Consider the following 18530-nt stretch of genomic DNA (forward strand, 5'->3'; position numbering starts at 1 on the left):
ACTGATGGCACTTTGAATCCTCTTGTTACTGAAAAAGTATGTTATGAATAAACTTGCTTAATTGCCTGGATGATCAGAGTAATAATTTCAAATTATTCCTCACCGAAGTGAACTTTATAAATGTATGAGACGTAAATCTCGTCAATGTGGCAGGACCCTTCTCTAAACCATCTTGCCGCTCAGTAATGGCTGCTAGTTTGATTTCTGAACAACGCTCTGCTGCAGGGAACATATATGGTTCCATCATCATCAGCTATAACAGCCGAAGGGAGGAAGCATGCTTTACTGGTGTCCATCTTAATAATTTATGAGTTCCTCTGGGTCACTTAAATTAAAGGTAAATAAGGCAGTTTTCCCTCCCACTCCGTTTTTAAATAAAACACCAGTTATGTCTGCAAAAGTAGAACAAAACGAATAACCTCTGGAGCAAGCTTCCCACTTGTACGGGCAGGTATGTTAGAAGGACCCGAGGCAACCAGAGAGCTGAATCAGTTGATTGTAGTCTGACTCACCTCTCTGCTGCTTCTTCACCTGTTTTCTGCCACTGAACATGTTACTTAAGTAAAAAGTCAAGAAACCTGGTGTCATGAAGGGGTGTGTGGGCTGATAGTGATTTATAGCTTTCATAAATCTACAAACCGAAACTTTTTCATGTATCATTACTCTGTAAGAACTGCCTGGGGAGGGGAGGGAGGGACAAAGATTAATTTTTCCTACAAATGTACAAACCCAAAATTATGCACACCCCTTTGATTAAAATGTATTTTCATTACACAAAGGTGTTTGGAAAAGGAGAGAGGCATCACCCAAAAGATGTTAAACCAATGTAGAAAGAGTATTGCTATAGAAATAAATATATGTATTTACTGTATTTATTGTTTCTTTTTAGGTTTTACTACACCCTCAATACACCCTCTCCAATTGTAATGGAGATTTTTTTTCTAGCATTACAGCATCAGACCCTACATATTACCCTACATATACTGTCAAGTTGTATGTTTCCACTGGTATTGTTTTATTCTTCAAAGGGGGAGGGGGGGGGGGGGGGTTACAAAAAACATGTTAGAACCACCCAACTAGATTAAGACTGGATGTAAACCCGAAGGAACCTTAAGATCCACTGGTCTGTAACAGTCTCAGCGGATATGGAAAACTATGATTTTGTAAAACTGATAACTGCTCATCATTTACTTGGAAGAGCAAGAACAATCCCAGGTTTCTTACTTTGGTCACCAGAGGAATCGCAGGTACTGTCCTCAGGAGGCACTCTCACTTGGTGGTACATAGCCTCTATTTTTCTGACATCAAGGCGATCTGATTGTGTATGAATCATGTCAAAAGACTGTTGTGCTATTACACACTGTCTTAAGTTATTTAATATTTAATAAATAACTCTTGGTCTGTTAGGTATCGTCTGGTGAATATCATACCAAACAGCTGATACAGTAGTCGAAAAGAATGATTCCACCACTGGCATTCTTTTAATAGCAAACTCTGCACACATATAGAATAAACGAGTGACAACTTCTCTTCAAGTTCAAGAATTTATTAACAGAAATAAAATAGCATGCAGAGAACATCACTATAGAATGCTGTTTATCTGAATTAACACTACATTTCAATCAACAAATCCTCTCTACTAGGCAAGTGAAACTTAACTAATTTAGAACAACATTTGGTATGTGTTTGAACCCATTCACAATGCAAATCCTGAGTTAAACAAAACATTATTTAAAAAAATAACATTTTAAAGAATGATTGGCTTGGTAAAATCTTTAGGCCACTTTATTTATCAATGTGATTATTCCTCTTGGAAGCTAGGGGTCACTAGTGATCGGTCGTTAAACCACTTAATTGTAAAGTTATACAAAATACCATTAAATCGACATTAATGTTCCATATCAATGCGGTAATAATACGACTAGCACTATCGAACGATGACAGAGCGAAACGAAACAAACCTTATTTTTAAAACAAACCGAAGTTGCGTGGTAGCCAGAATGCTTGTAGCACGGAAAGCTAATAGCATTTTGCTAGCGGACATTCGCCGCAAATGTTAAAATACCTTAAGCTCTATTCTGGTCTTAATGAGCAGACTGGAAAACACAAACATTAATATCCCAACGGTGTGTAAAATACTTATGGAAATAAAGTTTATCATAACCGTAAAAAAAACACACTCAATCCACATCAGCATAGCTTGGTTTCAAAGAAGCTAGCGGGAGCTAAGCCTGTTAACTCAGCCAAGCTTCAAAACAAAGTCAAAACCCATTAAGTAAACCATTCTAAACTTTCCCTGTTTATTTCTCTGCCAAACTTCTCCCGTGGTCTCTGGTCGTGGCGACGGAGGTCCAGTCCCCAGTGAGTTACTCCAAAGGAAAGCTGGTTATATCAGCAGGCTGCTATGCGGCTGTTAGAAGGTGGCCCTGGGTCCTAGGCCCTAGGAAACTCAGCACTGCAGGGCTGCAACATTTGGAATCAGGGACCACAGCAAGGGGTCTCTGCACTCATGCAGGATAGTGGCTCAGCTCCCAGGTCAGTTTTCTCCTGCACAGCTTAGCCGGACCACCACTGATTTGATTAGGATGTTAGTTTCCCTTCCTCCCACAGTCCAAAAACATGACTGTTAGGTTAATTGGCTTCTCCAAATTGTCCTTAGGTGTGAGTGTGTGCGTGAAAGGTTGTTTGTCCTGTTTGTCTCTGTGTTGCCCTGCGACAGACTGGCGACCTGTCCAGGTGAACCCCGCCTCTCGCCCAGTGAACGCTGGAGATAGGCACCAGCACCCCCTGCGACCCCATGAGGTATTAAGCGGTTTGGAAAATGGATGGATGGATGTTAGTTTCCCGGAAAGCAGTCTATACTCAGCCTGGTACACCCTGTAGATACTTGTCAGTCTTTTAGCCACGTGCGGCCTAAATTGGTGCCTGGTCTACCCAGCACGGACTCTCTCCTCGAGGGTCCACAGGCAAAGAGGAAGATAAGACTGGTGTAGCCTGGCTTCATAGCAACAGCACCCTGCTGAGGGGGTTCTTTGGTGCCTGTAAAAGTCTCAGATTCCTTTGCTTACAACTCACTCTGATCTTTCCTCACAGCTTGATTGCACAACAACCCCCTCAAATCTGATAATGGAGATCAGATTCTCCGTTTTCGGATTTGCCAAAGGTTCATCAACCATGATCTGGAACAGCAAAAAGTCACTGGGCTAGTTGGACAAGACAGTTCATTCAAAGTTCAATTCCATCAGAAGCTTGTCTCTGGGAGGGATTGAGGCATGTTTGGCAGAGAACTGACCCTAAGTATAAAAAATTCATGCTAAACCGTTTAGTGATTAATAAACTAACAGAAGTATTTTAAAGTCTATTCTCTGAGCTACAGGGAGTCAGTGTGAGGAGTTCGAACCGGGTCAATGTGCTCCATTTTCTTGGTTTTAGTAAGGACCTGAGCAGCAGCATTCTGAATCAGCTGCAGTTGTCTGATGGATTTTTTTGGACAGACCTGTAAAGGCATTGTTGCAGTAATCAATGCAACTAAAGACAAACTTATGGATGAGTCTCTCTAGATCTTGTTGGGACATCAGTGCTTAAATCCTGGAAATGTTCTTCAGGTGGTAGAAGGCAGTTTTTGGAATTGTCTTTATGTGTCCTTCAATGTTCAGGTCTGAGTCCATCACTACACCCAGATTTTGGTCCTGATCACTGGTTTGTAGTTGTATTAATTGAAGCTGCGTACTGACTCTAGTTCATTCCTCTTTAGGTCCAAAGGTAATAACTTTAGTTTAGTTTCTGTTCAGCTGGAGAAAGTTTTGGCACATCTATGTATTGATTTGTTCTAAGCATCCATTCAGTACATGGATGGGTTCAGAGTGACCTGATGTCATTGTAATGTAAAGCTGTGTATCGTCTGCATAGTTATGGTAACTAATCTTGTTTTTAAGAACCTCAGCTAATGGGAGAATAGATATAGAATAGAAGGGGTCCCAGGATTGAAACTTGGGGTACCCCACATGTGACTTTGAGTTAAAGGAATACATGGCTAAGAGTTAAAGCACCAGATTTTCTTTCACTGTTTACATAGAAACAATTTTTTTTAACAGCATTTGTAAAGTGAATCATATGACAAAGAGCTAAACTAAAATGGAAACTATTGGTATACATTTGGCTGTGCATTTCAGCACAAGTCCAGACAAGCACTAAAAATACCTGAAACAGCAAGAGATAAACCGTTGGTGTGACTCATCTCTCTGTTACGTCTTTGATGATGTCTTTTCAAAACTCCCAGCGCAGATCTAGTACGAGGAAATAAATGAGTGCGAGCTGGAGCCGTTCAATTTCAACATGAGTTTTGAACATGTAACTAATGGGAATCTACTAAAGTCTGTGCATAGTCTGACGTTGCTTTAGATTTTTACTGGTCTGGGGATTCAGTAGATCATCCAGCTGCTGTCTTTACCTGCTCATCCTTGTAGTGTCACAGGAAGGGTTACCAATATTGAACCGCTAATCTAACATGTTTGTGGACTTTAGGAAGAAGCCAGAGTACCCAAAATCCACACGAGCACAGGGAAGACATGAACCCCTCGCAAAAGGACTCCAGGCTGGAACTCGGACCAGTCTTGGACCAGAAATTGACCAATCAAATTACTCTGTCCTGTTTGGCCGATGTCACTCAAGGGTGGGTCCAATGACCAGCAGGATAATTTGCACAAACTCAGCTTTAATTTTTTATTGAATCTGAATGACGCGGGTCTAACAGCACATTGTCCGAGTAGATATCATGTGTAGCAATAGATCTGGCCCTTTTCTGGACTCAAGTAGCATAAATCGTGCCTATATCCACAATCCCCTGTGCTGACCTTACCACACTGCTAAATCCTTTCTTTCCTTTGATGTGCAGCTCCCATACCCTGGTGCTTTACAGAGATAAGTAAACTGGCTTCATGATGCACAAAACTTTGTTGTTCAATCAATATTTATTTACAAAGCACTTAGTGTTGCCTTCACTGTGTAAAAAATGCTGTGTAAAAAAACTGATTTACAGCAAAGACAAAACAGAAATAAGAAATACTGAGATGAAAAATGATACATGAAAAAAATATAACATCTAAAAATACTGATGTCTTTGAAACTAGGAGCAGAAATAAAAAATCAGAAAATAATCACTGATAGAAATCATAAAGCCGATAACCAATTGTTAAATGAAGGAATAAAAACTAAGATCACATTACAATCAAATCCTGAAGTGATTTTAAGAACTTGTACAGTGTTTTTGAAAGTTTCCAATAAACAAAACATTTACAGCCACAGACTGTTGGATATAATAATACATTTTAAGAATGTGAACACTTGTCTGCACAAAAGAAAAACGTAAACTATAAAATCCTAAGGACAACATTTGTGTCCATAAATGTGATCAAAAGAGAGCAGGTGGTGGCAAAAACCCTCCAACATCAACAAAATAACAAACAAGAGGATAAAGTAGCTCCATAAAGACGGCTGATCTCTGAGCAGCAAGAAATGAATACAATGAGCTCTTAGCAACAATGATGGAGACTAAAGAAACTAAAACTATAATGCACATTTTAACCAACCGGACCTCGGATCGGTTCTGACTATTTCAGTTTAACAAACTCAGCAGAGGATCCAATACCATCAACATAAACTCCAGCATGTAGAGGTTGAGTAAACGTGGTCTGGACTCGGTGGAGGAGAGTCATGGTTTTAGAGATGCTGTAGAAACACAGAATACCTGCTCTGTGATCCAGGTACACTCCTATTCTGGAGGAAACTGGACCTGATAGTGGAGTTTGCATGTAGCTATGACAAAATATGTAACATTTAGAATCACGATATAATGACCAAGATTTGTCATTGCCTCCAAATAAACTTTCCTTTGACCGTCCTGCTCTGCTGATATTCTTGTATGAAACTGCTACAACAACTCCTTCCCCTTTCTTGTCCACCTCCCAGTAACAACGTCCAGTCAGACTCTCTCTACTCAGAACCTGAGGCCTATCAGTGAATCTGTCTGGATGATCAGGATAAAGCTGTTTTCGTTTGTGTCTTGTTACTTTTCTGTTCCCGTCAGAAAATAACAGATGCCTGTTTGCTGTATTTAGATCCAGAGTGATTTCTTGTGAACATTTTATGAATCCAGCTCTGGTCTCTGGTTCTGGTTCTGACAGTAGAGCCTCCTCCTCAGTGACTCTCTGTGAATTGTTTGTCCCTTTGTCTCTCAGAATGTCCTGTAGTTTCTCTCTGAGCTCTGACACAGCTGCTGTCACATCTTCAAAGTATCTCAGAGGACGAATATTGATGGTGGTTGAATGTGTAGACTCACTGAGTGCTGACAGTGAGGGGTAGTTGAGGAGAAACTGATTGTGATCCTCTGTGACTGAGAGCTGCTTCAGCTCAGCGTCTTTGCTCTTCAGCTCCGGGATCTCCTGCTCCAGCTTCTCCTGAAGCTCTTTGACTCGACTCACTTCAGTTTCCTGCTGGGATCTGATCTGCTGCTTCACATTAGACCTTCTTTTCAGGAGGAGACAGATCATCTCAGTGAAGATCTTCTCACTGTCTTCCACTGTTTTATCAGCAGAGACATTGATGGCCTCCACCTCCTGTTGAAGCAGCTTCACATCTTTCTCTTGATCCTGGATTCTCTGCTGGATTTGTTGTCGTCTCACCTGAAGCTCCTTCTGCTTCTCAGCCCTTTCTGCTGCAGCTGGGACTGTTTCATGGCCTTTATGTTCATCCATAGTGCAGAGATAACATATACACTGCTGATCAGTACGACAGAAGATCTCTGTTACCTTATTATGATGGGAGCAGATGTTCTCATGGAGGTTCTTGGAGGGATCCACCAGCTTGTGCTTCTTTAATGGAGGAGCATTATAGTGAGGCTGGAGGTGTTTCTCACAATAAGAAGCCAAGCAGACCAGACAGGACTTGACAGCTTTCATCTTCCTTTCACTACAGACATCACAGGCCACATCTTCAGGTCCAGCATAGCAGAGATCAGCTGGAGAAGCTTGGAGTCCAGTCTTATTCAGATCTTCAAGCAGCTCAGCCAATATGATATTTTTCTCCAGCACAGGCCTTGGCGTAAATGCTTTCCTGCACTGAGGGCATTTGTAGATTCTCTTCTGATCCTCTCCATCCCAGTAGTCTTTAATGCAGTTCATACAATAGCTGTGTCCACAGGGAATAGTCACCGGATTCTTTAGCAGATCCAAACAGACGGAACAGGAGTATTTTTCTTGGTCCAGCTGGGCTCCTCTCTGCTCCATTTTAACTCTCAGCAATGAACACATATGAAGCAGACAACCCTGACTCTTTAGTTCTAAGTTACAGCCCTCCCCTATAAATATGCAGATAAACTGGAATGACATTTCTACAAGCAGGAAGAGCATATGTCATCAGACAGATTTGTTTCCCCAGAAAGTGTGTTGTAATCCTTTTCTGTCCTTACCTGTCCAAAGGAAACATGAAGTATTCTAAACTGTTTTAAGTATACATTTGATAAGAGCAAAAATTATGTTTAATTTACTGCTAACACCAGATACTAGTATTTCATATTGTGCAGTGACATTTCTTAAAAGTAGCTTCTCTAAATGACTGTAACATACCCTGTCGCTCCTCAACATCTGTGTTCTCAGTAAAGACCACAAAACATTGGAACAGGCTTCCTGATGATATAAAAACCTGGACTTCTATAAAGAACTTGAAAATTAGCTAAAACAATACTAAAAATCTCTCAACATTGTAACAATTTATTTCTCTGTCCATGGTACTGGGTTTGTGTACGTATGAATGATTCTTTGAATGAACTGATATTGTAGGATTGTTTACGGGTAATGGGTGAGTTTCATATTGAACTGCTTCTGTATGTTTGCTGTTTTTATCTGATGAATGTGGCATGGAGTTAATATGAATTGTGCCCTACCAAAGAGACAGCAGATGCAAATTAGCCTTTGGCTAACTCTGGTACAATGAATCAAATGGTAACATTTATATTTCAATTGTACATGGTCCCTTTTAAATTACCCTCATTGGACATGGCTGATGTTGGTGGTTGAGGTAAAATAAAGCTGTGAAAGCTCACTTCTAGAGAACTGTAGCAAAGAGCGACATCTTGTGGTCACAGGTCACAACTACAGTTAATAATTTTTTTATTAAAATCACATCCAGTTGACCAGTTCTTAACTTTCTAAATAAAAAAGGGCCTGAGTGTCCCAAACATGATTCTAACTCTGCAGAAAAGTGTGGAGGATGGCTGTGGCTGGAAAGCGAGCTATCCCATTGTATACCTCACAAATCCTGGCTTTATCGCAATAGTTATTACACCAACAGTGGTAATCAGGCCTCTTGCTCTAGCTCCATAGCCCTCATGATCCTTTGCTTATTTCCCTCTCAGGAAGAAGCACCCTTGCTGTTTGCTGTACTCTCTTTTTCTCCTGTTTACTGCTACCTGATATTCTTGAAGTGAAGTCTTCCTACCACTCCCATGCTTGATCCCTCCTGGATCTGTCTTCTGGGTCACAACTCGGTCCCTCCATTCACTTATGTGTCCATCCTTCCTCCAGTGAACCACCCCTCCACCACTGTTTCCTACTAAAAGTAGGTGAAATACAGCATCAGGATCCATACTGCACGCATCAAAATCAGAAAACGCTTTAATGCTAAGTAGTGTTTTCCACAACGAGGAATTTGCTACACAGACATACAGTTGACATCAATGTTGAAAAATGACATTGAGTCATATGCAGATAGATTTCAGAGTTTAACACGTTAAACAAAGTTAGGACTAATCATTTATTTATTTTAAATCATTCTAAAAGCTTTTGGTGAACACTTGCGCAACTACCGATTGCTCTGTGCAAGCCACCAGAATTGACAAAGACTCCTTGATAGGTGTCAAAACTTTTTCAGAAAAAACTGAAGTCTGGTTGCTTCCGGATTAATCCTTTTTGCTGTACTCTTGAATTTAAGAAATAGGACCCTTCACATAAGAGATGCTTTGTCATGTTCGCATTCACAGGCCGGTCAGGAAACACTTCAGAGTCAAAATAACGCTGACATTTTAAAGGCTAAGGGTGACATCAGCATGGGATTGGAGCTTGTTTTGCTTACTTTAAGAGACCAGTAAGGGTATTCTCAGATTACTTCATAGAGTGACAGGTCAAACTGACGAGTTTGTGGTCACTACACTTTAACTGAGCCCCGTTTCAGAAAGAACCGTCGACCTACCCTGAGTAGAAAGCAACTACTTTGAGTAGTTGTACCCCACTCTTTGATACTCAGCGTTTTCGGTTACAGAACAGGTGAGATCAATCAGGTTACTAAACCTGATTACATGTTTAGGTGCAACCTGACAGACACAAAAAGGATGTGGCAACAAATCAAGATTTGTTGCCACATCCTGAATATCAACTGAATATCAACCTTTACGACTTCTGATCTGCTGCTTCACATCAGACCTTCTTTTCAGAAGGACAACCTTCCTGAACATCAACCTTTACGACTTGGTATGCCCTTGGGCATGCAAAAACCTCCTTTTCCTCAGCTGAGCTTTTCAAAATAAGACAAATGATATATAGGAATGGTTCTGATTAAAATGCAATGAAATTCTGGAAATCTACAGAGTGGTGCACCTTTTACGAGCATAGAGGTTTAGTGTTTAGGTATTAAGAACACATGTAAAGTATTTTAGAGCTGATTCAGCAAGGGGTTTCTGAAAAGTTTTAGTACAATTCTTTGTTGAGACTGACTGTGTGTTGAATGAGATAAGGTGAACCTTGCCACAGTACAGAGTAGAACCAGCATGAAATGAATAAGATGATCATGTTGCAGAGAACTTTCAACTGTCAGGTAAGGTAAGACACACATTGGATGAATTCTGTTTAAGAATTACAGAGAAAACCTACTGCAAATACATTTGAACTTTAAGATTACTTCTTTAAGATGGGTCATGCAGGATTTAATGATTACATTGCAGGGTTTTTAAGCTGAGAGCTAAATGATTGTGAACAAGAATATTTGGATGTGAACCTGTTTGAAGGAGTTTTTGAATGAATGACACATGAAGGGGAGCTTGATAAGAACACTAGTTACACTTTTGTTTCTGTTTCTGGACAAAAACAAAGGCTCGTGTTTGCCAACCATCTTCACTGAGTGTTTTATAGGGGAGAAATGCAAAATAAAATGCTCACTGCCAAATACAGAAGTGAACACACACATTGCCATCCAGCCTACAAGCAGAGGATCAAGAGAAGGACTGACGTAAACTGGGGATGAAGAAGCCAGAGAACTCTGATTTCTTAATCTGAAGTGAAGTGGGGTTGCCTGAGAACCCTAAGCTGACCACTTATGCGCAATTCTATTCATGTCTGCCACGTGCACTGAATGGCCTGGAGGCTTTCTTTACTTTGCGTTCTTGATGTTGGGACTCTTTATTAGGCGCCTGCCATAGCAAATGCATGGGGAGGCAGTGGCTCCCCATGCATTTACATGGAGGCACCTATTGCTATTCACCTCTAAACGGACTCTTTATTAGGCGCCTGCCATAGCATTTGCAATGAGGAGGCAGTGCCGTGCGAATTCTTTATTATTATTCCGTCACAATTAATGTGGCCTGAACCGTAGCGTGCACCCCCACAATATAGGCATCAAAATGTGCGGCTCGATTTCGAGATGTGTGCTATTACTTTTATTGGGGTTTCGAGTTACCATGGCGACAAAATTAGCGAAAAACCACCCCAAAAAACCCCATAGGAATGAATGGAGTCGGGTAGAAAAAAAGCCTCAAAATGACCATTTTCAAAGCTGTACTGTATCATCATACTTTCACCTACGAACACTGTTTAACTTCCAGTTTGTAGATATATCTGTGAACTACTAAGAAGTGAAAACGGGATGTGGATATCTGTTATCATGTCTTCACAAGTACTCCTCAAAGCTCATGTCCAAAAATCAGCGAAATCATTGTTTATAATGAAAGTCAATGACGGAATTATCCAACCGGCAGAGTGGCCCACTCTGGCATTTTCAAAGATTTCAAAACTCCGAACAACTTCAGCCTACTCGCTCAATTTTCACTCTACATAGATAAGTTATACATCAAAACGTAGGTATTTTTGTCTGGATTTAGGAAATGTAAGCCTCATTGGTGTAGGATTTATAGATTTTTCGCAAATCACCTCAGACCACCACAATCCTGAAACCCTCCCCATCCATTTCCTATGGAGCGCTTTAGAAAAATTACATCTGAAAATCGAAAACATCACAGGTTTTCGCATCGTCGCTACTCCTAAACAGTTTAATCTACAGGCATGAGACTTTCACACATGAATGTCTCGACCCTTTTGGCACTCACAAAAAATGAATTTTGTGGATAACTGTTACAGTTTTGCTGCAGGAAGAATTTGTTCGGGAGTAGCGAATGTGCAAAATCCTGAAAACGCTTTGGAGCTGCATCCTTCCACATCATCCACTTTTTTACATCGTCGCTGTGCCTACACCGATTTTTGTACAAACATAAAAATGTGCACCATAGTCCTCAAAAGCCTGCTGATACGGTGAAAGAATTATTTTGATATCTCTTATACTTTTTCAGCTACAGCCATTTGTTTAGGGCCCTTTTTAAAGGATTTTTTAATATTCATTAAAACTCCCCTTTATATCATAATTTCTTACGCCTTTATTAAAATATTTCCAGCAAAAACCGATAGCCATTTACGGATCAGGAGATATGAAGTGTTGTGCAAGGCAATGTTCTCCATTATAATCCAATGGGACATAGTCTGATCAAAGTGTCTGCACTTCAGTAGACTGGCCAGCTGCAGGCGTGAGTGAGTTTCCATGACAACAGAGCTCTGCTGGCCAGAGGTTACTACAGGTCAGGGACAGGCTCCATTGGGATAGAATGGCAACTTTGGACGCCCACTGCAGTGGATATGATGAATGTAGGAATTTGAAATTCGCACAATCACTTCCTCTTAACTTTATAAAATTTTACAGTGATTATCAGGCATGTGTCACTTTTCTGTCCCTTTTTTGATTTCGCATGCTTTCCTATTGGGCCTTGGACTTCAACAGGACCTGGCATGAGGCCCAGAGACGACCCAATTGGCCAATACAGCACCACCCACCAGTGGGAAATGGCACTACACACCATTTTGGTAAAATGTTGAGTTCTGGGCCAAGATGTGGTGAGGTTGAGTTGCTAAAGGAGGCCAGTCTGACCCATGAACTTTGGTCACGTTTGGTGACATTAAGTATTGGCACCCCTTTTTGAGGCACCTCCCAGTACAGGATTTGGACCAAACTAACAGAGTACACTCACCCGCTGATACCAAACACAACCATGTTAGCGGCTAATGGTTAGCATGTTGCTAACCGGAGGTAGCTCTAGGAAGCTTGTACAAACTTCTGCTTGACAGAGTTTGTACTTCCTTTAGAGGGAAAGCTGCACAACAAATCTGGCCCATGTCAGATAAAGCATGTCTATTTTATGAGGTGTCAAACATCTATTTTTGACCCCTATTTGTCTCTGCTACATGCTGCAGAAATGCTCCAAAGACACAAAATCACACATTCACCTCAGTACCTCACATGATAAAAGTAATGATAATCAAGACAGAGGGCTGCAACAGTGAGGGAGTCTCCATGACAACGCTGCTAGCCAGAGGCTCCTAGGGACATGCTCCATTGACCTAACATGGCACCTTTCAACGGCCGCTGCGGGGGCTGTGAAGACCGTAGGAACCTGAAATTCGCAGTGTTACTTCCTGTTGGCATTTCTGACAGTATGGTATGCACCACGAGGCAGGCGCCTTCTTAAATTTCTTCTGAAATTTTTTAGTATTGTGTTACTGTTTTTTCAACTGCTCTTTTCCACTGACTTACATGATCCTGTTTGATTTTCTGTGTTATGACAACTACACTGTGATGTTGCATTATGTTGATCAATATGGTTTTAAGATAAAGAATGGAAACTGTCTGCTTCGGACACACACCAAGTCCTACGGTTTATGCAATCTTTTGCTTTGATATAGGGAAAACCAGTATCTGATTGGCACCACAGATCCTAAAAATACTTAGTAAGGATAATTTTCAGATTCAATACAGGGTCTTCTTGGTCAGATTGGCCGAGAGCAGGTTTTCCCTGAGGGTGAGGCCTTGTGATGCCCCCTACTGGTACTCCTGGATTTGTAAGGTGTGGAAGTGATGGATGTTTGTCCATGGAGTTGAGAGAGGAGGGCCAAGTAGGAGGTTTTTCAGGGTGGAGGTAGAGTAGATGGTTACTGAACATTCTTATTGTACCCTAGTCTAGTGTAAATTGAAATAATGTGCGCGTAGGAAGCTAAAAAAGGCCTAACTCAATTAGTTGAAACCTAAATTGTAGATATATGCAAAACCTTTGATCTTGTGTGTTAAAACTCTATGAAGCCTTCATTTTGATCATCACTAAGAGTTCCAGCACGGCACCTTTTAGGAGTGATCATATAGCTAAAGCATTGTCTCTGTGATCAAAGAGGTGGAATGTTATGGAAATATTATTCTGAAGTCACTATGGCCTCACGCCACTCGGACATGTGAGCACGGCAATGCTGCATAGCTATTATGCAGGATGATGATTGCCTGGGATATGACTGTCTCTGTTTCGTCTCACGCCAAGGCCACTGTCGGGTATTGGGGGAGCTGAGAGACAGAGGAGAGACAGAAAAGGGGCAAACAGGCTGGCGGCCGGACTGTGGGGTGCGGTTACTTTCCATCTATGAGATCTCTGCTCTGTTTCTCAATAAAAGTGCTGGAACTTCATCACTCCACCTTTTCCTTATTCTTAAATCTAGGAAGTCAGTTATTGTTTAGAATTCCAACAACACATTTGCACAAACAATGGGGAGCTCTGAATAATTACTTAGATTTTTTTTGGGAGATAAGCCAAAAGCTGCTTGGCCCCCAAAGAAGAAATAACATTTTATGTCATCTTTTCCCCCTTTTGGGACCTCCCAACCAGAGATGGGCTGGACAACAGCCGTTAAGCCCGAGTTATGAACCCCTTCCTCGACTCTGGTCAGAGCCCTCCGGTAAACAGCTGTAAAATTTCCAAGCACAGCCAAGAACCAGGTGCACAGGGGGACACAGGGATACTTTGCAGTGTTTTTCTTGAACCTGTCCAGCTGCATCCCTTTGTCCCGTTCGAATGCCCAGGGATCAAGGAATGCTCTGACCTTATGCAGGTGAGTTTTGCCTTTTCTTTCTCAACCCCTCTCAGTCATATCCCGTGTTTCGGCACCACAATGTGGGCAGAGAGAAAGCAGGCATGAACTAAAATCTGTTCCTGTTAGTGCGTTATAGAAAACGATTCAAGTAGAACTCCAGGCTTTTTCCATCTCATCGGACAGACCGTTTATTTGTGCATAACACTCATATACAAGTTACACAACCCATCAGAATTGTCTTGGTCTCTCAAAGGATGATATGCAAACACATATAGACAGAGAGGATTCTAAACAATGGTTGTGTCTGTGATACATTTTGATAAATCATTCTTGATAGCATGAAATGTTTTGACAAACATTCTTGGTACCATGTGTGGCATAAAGGTGACAGTTATCCAACAATTTCACAGATATGTTTAACAGTTATCCTAACAGCTTTCTTATTGGTCAAAGTGACCTAAATCACTGTGACCATAAAATGCTCATATTACCTATCAAACACAGTAAATTATGCAGTACATTAAGCATGATGTTGATTATGTACATCAACATTATGCTGTTGTAACAGAACAACAATTCTCTTTAAGTTTTTACATAACATTGTTTCTTTTTTTTCTACAGCTGTCCACTCACCTGGAGCTCCTGTAACATCTTATCATGAGCCAGATTTGAGGTGAAAACTGATTCCACCTCTCTTTGTTTTACTGGAAAGATTCATGTGTCTGTCTTCTCTGAAGAGTGTGAAACAACAAAGCTGTAGCAAAGAGTCCCATGATGGTTGACACAACCATGTTTCCTTAAAGCATAAAGCACACGAGGAAAAAAAGTCTATGTTCCTGTACAGCAGCAAGATCAGCTCGTCCACTATGTTGCAAAGTCAGGGCAGAGGAAACTTCCAGGGAGCACTGTGCATAATCCGGTGCACAAGCTCACTGGAGAGCTTCCCTCTCTGCCAGGGCCTCACTATCTTGTGAGCCTCCTTGGTCAAAATGTCCAGAAAGTCAACAACAGATGTCAGAAAAGAAAGAGATAAGTCCATATGAGTTGTAGCTATGATATTCATTGGATTTTTCCTGGAACCTTTATAAATGTGGCAGTGAACTACAATAAAACAAAAAATAAAGCAAAGTACGGTGCACCAAAAGGAAAAAAAGAGCAAAAAGAAAAAAAGGGAAAAAAAGGAGAAAAAAAGAAAAGAAAGGCAGCTGCCCATGGATCCGACTTGACAAGAATTGATTAGAATTTGGCAGAGGATCCAACATAATAAACACAAACTCCAGCATATAGAGGCTGAGTGAATGTGGTCTGGACTCTGTGGAGGAGAGTCATGGTTTCAGAGACGCTGTAGAAAGACAGAATACCTGCTCTGTGATCCAGGTACACTCCTATTCTGGAGGAAAATGGACCTGATACTGAAGTTTTTATGTTGTTGTGATAAAATGCGTAACTGTCTCTGTAACAAAATAATGACCAAGATTTGTCATTGAATCCAAACCTGCATTCATCTAATCCTCCTGCTCTGCTGATGTTCTTGTATGAAACTGCTACATCAATTCTTCCTCCTCCCTTCTCCACGTCCCAGTAACAACATCCAGTCAGACTCTCTCTACTAAGGACCTGATTATAATCAGTGAATCTGTCTCGGTGATAAGGATAAGGCTGTTGTTGGTTCATCCTCGTTACTTTTCTGTTCTCCTCAGATAATAACAGAAATCTGTTTGTTGTATTTGGATCCAGAGTGATTTGTTGGTAATATGTCAGGAGGTCATCTCTGCTTTTTGGCCCTGGTTCTGACAATAAAACGTCCACTTTAGTGACTGTCAGTGAGATGTTTGTCCACGTGTCTCTCATAATGTCCTGTATTATGTCCCTGAGCTCTGACACAGCTGCTGTAACATCTTCAAAGTATCTCAGAGGGCGGATATTGATGCTGGATGAGTGTGTAGACTCACTGAGTGCTGACAGTGAGGGGTAGCTGAGGAGAAACTGGCTGTGATCCTCTGTGTCTGAGAGCTGCTCCAGCTCAGCGTCTTTCCTCTTCAGCTCAGTGATCTCCTGCTCCAGCTTCTCCTGAAGCTCTTTGACTCGACTCACTTCAGTTTCCTGCTTGGATCTGATCTGCTGCTTCACATCAGAGCTTCTTTTCTGGATGAGATGGATCATCTCAGTGAAGATCTTCTCACTGTCCTCCACTGCTTTATCAGCAGATACATCGATGGCCTCCACCTCCTGTTGAAGCAGCTTCACATCTTTCTCTTGGTCCTGGATTCTCTGCTGGATTTGCTGTCGTCTCACCTGGAGCTCCTTCTGCTTCTCAGTCCTTTCTGCTGCAAGTGAGACTGTTTCATGGCCTTTATGTTCATCCATAGTGCAGAGATAACAGATACACTGCTGATCAGTACGACAGAAGATCTTCATCACCTCATCATGACGAGAGCAAATGTACTGCTGCAGGTTCTTGGAGGGGTTCACCAGCGTGTGTTTCTTCAGTCCAGGAACATCATGGTGAGGTTGGAGGTGTTTCTCACAATAAGAGGCCAAACAGACCAGACAAGACTTAGAAGCTTTCATCTTCCTCCCAGTGCAGACATCACAGGCCACATCTTCAGGTCCAGCACAGCAGAACTCAGCTGGAGCAGCTTGGAGTCCAGTTTTCTTTAAATCCTCCACTAAAGTAGCTAATGTGATGTTTTTCTCCAGAACAGGCCTCGGTATGAACTCTTTCCTGCACTGAGGGCAGCTGGGGATTCTTGTCTGATCCTCTTCATTCCAGTGTTCTTTAATGCAGTCCATACAGTAGCTGTGTCCACAGGGAATAGTCACCGGATCCTTCAGTAGGTCCAGACAGATGGAACACGACATATTTAGGTATAGTTGTAATTCTTTCTGCTCCATTCCAGCTCTCAGTAATGACAACTCTGTGATTTTCTCCTCTGTGAAACAGAAACTGGTTTGACTCCAGGTGTAAATATCAGGTTACTGCTGGGAGTGTCTCTGGTTCCACCCATCAATAGTCTTGCAAACCAGAGTGGGGCGGAACAAGGAAGCCCCTTAAACTAAACACAGTCTCCAAACCTTCAATGTGCTTCTACAGCTGGCTGAGTTTAAAAAGGCCGCTTAACTCAGTTTGAAGTGCTACATGATTTATTCCCAGTTTGATCTTACTAGAGAACACAATCTGCACAGTTGCTATTAAAAACTATTCAAACATTCTGTTTTTATCTGGGTGTAAATATTTACCAGTACAACAGAACTCCATGTGTCACACATGCAACTCCTGCAGTTTCAAGATGAGGGTCCTGTTGACCCTGTCAACAGATCCTGTTGATCTAATTTTACACTGAAACATGTAGATGAATCCAGCCTTTCATTTCCATTATTCTCAGAACCAGTCAGCCTTCAAAATGCAAAAGACCAGAAAACATATCACTCAAGTAAGACAGATGTCTTTTGATCTTCATGTGTCAGGAAATGTTAGATAGATACCAGCCTGCAACACAAGAGGCTGGGGTTGTAAAAAAGGAAGGCCATGCCCTTTCAGAGAAATTGTCAAGATAGAAAACTAATAAACATACATGTAACGAAATAAATTCTATAGACGCCTCTTTACAACCTGAAGAACATCCTGCATCAAAGTTGTGTTTGATAGTTCTCTCCTTCTTTAGGTTGGCATAAAAAGTAAATACAGAGGGAGCAACTATGCCCATGTTTTGGATGAATGTGTAGACTCACTGAGTGCTGACAGTGAGAGATAGTTGAGGAGAAACTGGTTGTGATCCTCTGTGTCTGAGAGCTGCTTCAGCTCAGCGTCTTTCCTCTTCAGCTCAGTGATCTCCTGCTCCAGCTTCTCCTGAAGCTCTTTGACTCGACTCACTTCAGTTTCCTGCTGGGATCTGATCTGCTGCTTCACATCAGAGCTTCTTTTCTGGATCACACTGTAATGCCAGTTCAGATGTGACGGACTGCATTTCCCATGATACAATGTGGTCAAAATGGCCACCAACTCCCATCATGCAACACGGTCAAGACGGCCGCCGGCCGAGATAACGTTGCCATGGTGATGTCTGTAAAACACAGCCGCAGACCGCAATCTGCCTTCTTCTTGCCATTCTGCTAGTCCGAGAAGGCACACAGCTGTTATACTCCGTGGAATTACCCCCACGCCACGTGCTCGATAACTCTTTGGTGGACCGAAGATTACCAAAGCAAACTCATCCCTGCATTGATTATAGCAGGAGGTCGACTTTAAAAAGAAGTACTTCTAAACCCCTCTGATCAAAGACTGAGAGCCCTTATCTCCGGGTGATCGAA

General features: G+C 41.6%; 1 protein-coding gene across 1 annotated transcript; it reads right to left on the reverse strand.

Moving 5' to 3' along the window:
* Positions 1 to 4190: 4190 nt before the first annotated feature.
* Positions 4191 to 17114, reverse strand: LOC118565810 (E3 ubiquitin/ISG15 ligase TRIM25-like). Its single transcript, XM_036146827.1, has 3 exons — positions 16632 to 17114; positions 6268 to 6797; positions 4191 to 4200 (listed from the first exon to the last, which is right to left on the reverse strand). Exons 1-3 carry the CDS (start codon positions 17112 to 17114, stop codon positions 4191 to 4193), a joined length of 1023 nt encoding a protein of 340 aa, XP_036002720.1.
* Positions 17115 to 18530: the final 1416 nt, after the last annotated feature.

The sequence above is a fragment of the Fundulus heteroclitus genome, chromosome 14 (genome assembly GCF_011125445.2).
Source record: "Fundulus heteroclitus isolate FHET01 chromosome 14, MU-UCD_Fhet_4.1, whole genome shotgun sequence".
Taxonomy (NCBI): domain Eukaryota; kingdom Metazoa; phylum Chordata; class Actinopteri; order Cyprinodontiformes; family Fundulidae; genus Fundulus; species Fundulus heteroclitus.

Coding starts and splice junctions, on each gene's coding strand:
- LOC118565810 (XM_036146827.1), bottom strand. CDS start 17,114: ATGGAGCAGAAAGAATTACAACTATACCTAAATATGTCGTGTTCCATC. Junction 6,798..16,631: donor GTCATGATGAGGTGATGAAG/ATCTTCTGTCGT, acceptor AAGGTAACAGAG/ATCTTCTGTCGTACTGATCA.